Raw genomic sequence first — 538 nt, forward strand, 5'->3', positions numbered from 1 at the left:
GCGTCGGTGTGTGTCCGTGTGCGGTGGTGTGTGCCAGTGCGTAGTCGTACCTGGCCATCGGTCGATTGAGATGGGGGCTTTTGGCCTTTGCCGCCGTCGCTTTCGCCAGCGAAAAAGAAGAGGTACGGACAGGGCGAGGGGAGCTTGCCTCTGAAGCTCAGCTGTCGCGTTTTGGCGTCGAACTTCTTGACCTCGCCCACCTTCGTCACCAGCTCGTCTTGGCGCGCAAAAAGATCTGACATTCACGCCCACGCCTCACACCACACATGCACGACACGCGACACACATGACAATTATGAACCATCAGAGTCGATCGACAGCCTCAGTCACAACCGAGCCAAGATGGAGTGCCGACGTACGGAGGAAACCGGAAATGATGTCCTCTGCGGTCTCCAACCCGATGGCCACTCGGAACCAATACCCAACGTAGTCCGGCACCTCACGCTCTGTGCAACGCACGACACGCACGACACGACACGACACGACAGGTTCGCAGAAGGAACATAACGGTCTGGGGAGCTGGGTTGCAGATTGTACC

The 538-nt window shown here is 58.2% G+C and overlaps 1 protein-coding gene across 1 annotated transcript in view; it reads right to left on the reverse strand.

Annotated features, from left to right (window-relative positions):
- Positions 1–50: 50 nt before the first annotated feature.
- Positions 51–538, reverse strand: part of ACA1_355470 (Cys/Met metabolism PLP-dependent enzyme superfamily protein) — a gene marked incomplete at both ends in the record, with an annotated part of 1,658 nt that continues 1,170 nt past the window's right edge. Inside the window, 2 exons of the mRNA XM_004345299.1 lie at positions 51–217; positions 360–444. Of these exons, the coding sequence (XP_004345349.1) occupies positions 51–217; positions 360–444 (252 nt within the window). The remainder of the gene's footprint in view (positions 218–359; positions 445–538) is intronic.

Source organism: Acanthamoeba castellanii (assembly GCF_000313135.1).
Source record: "Acanthamoeba castellanii str. Neff unplaced genomic scaffold scf7180000084728, whole genome shotgun sequence".
NCBI lineage: Eukaryota > Discosea > Longamoebia > Acanthamoebidae > Acanthamoeba > Acanthamoeba castellanii.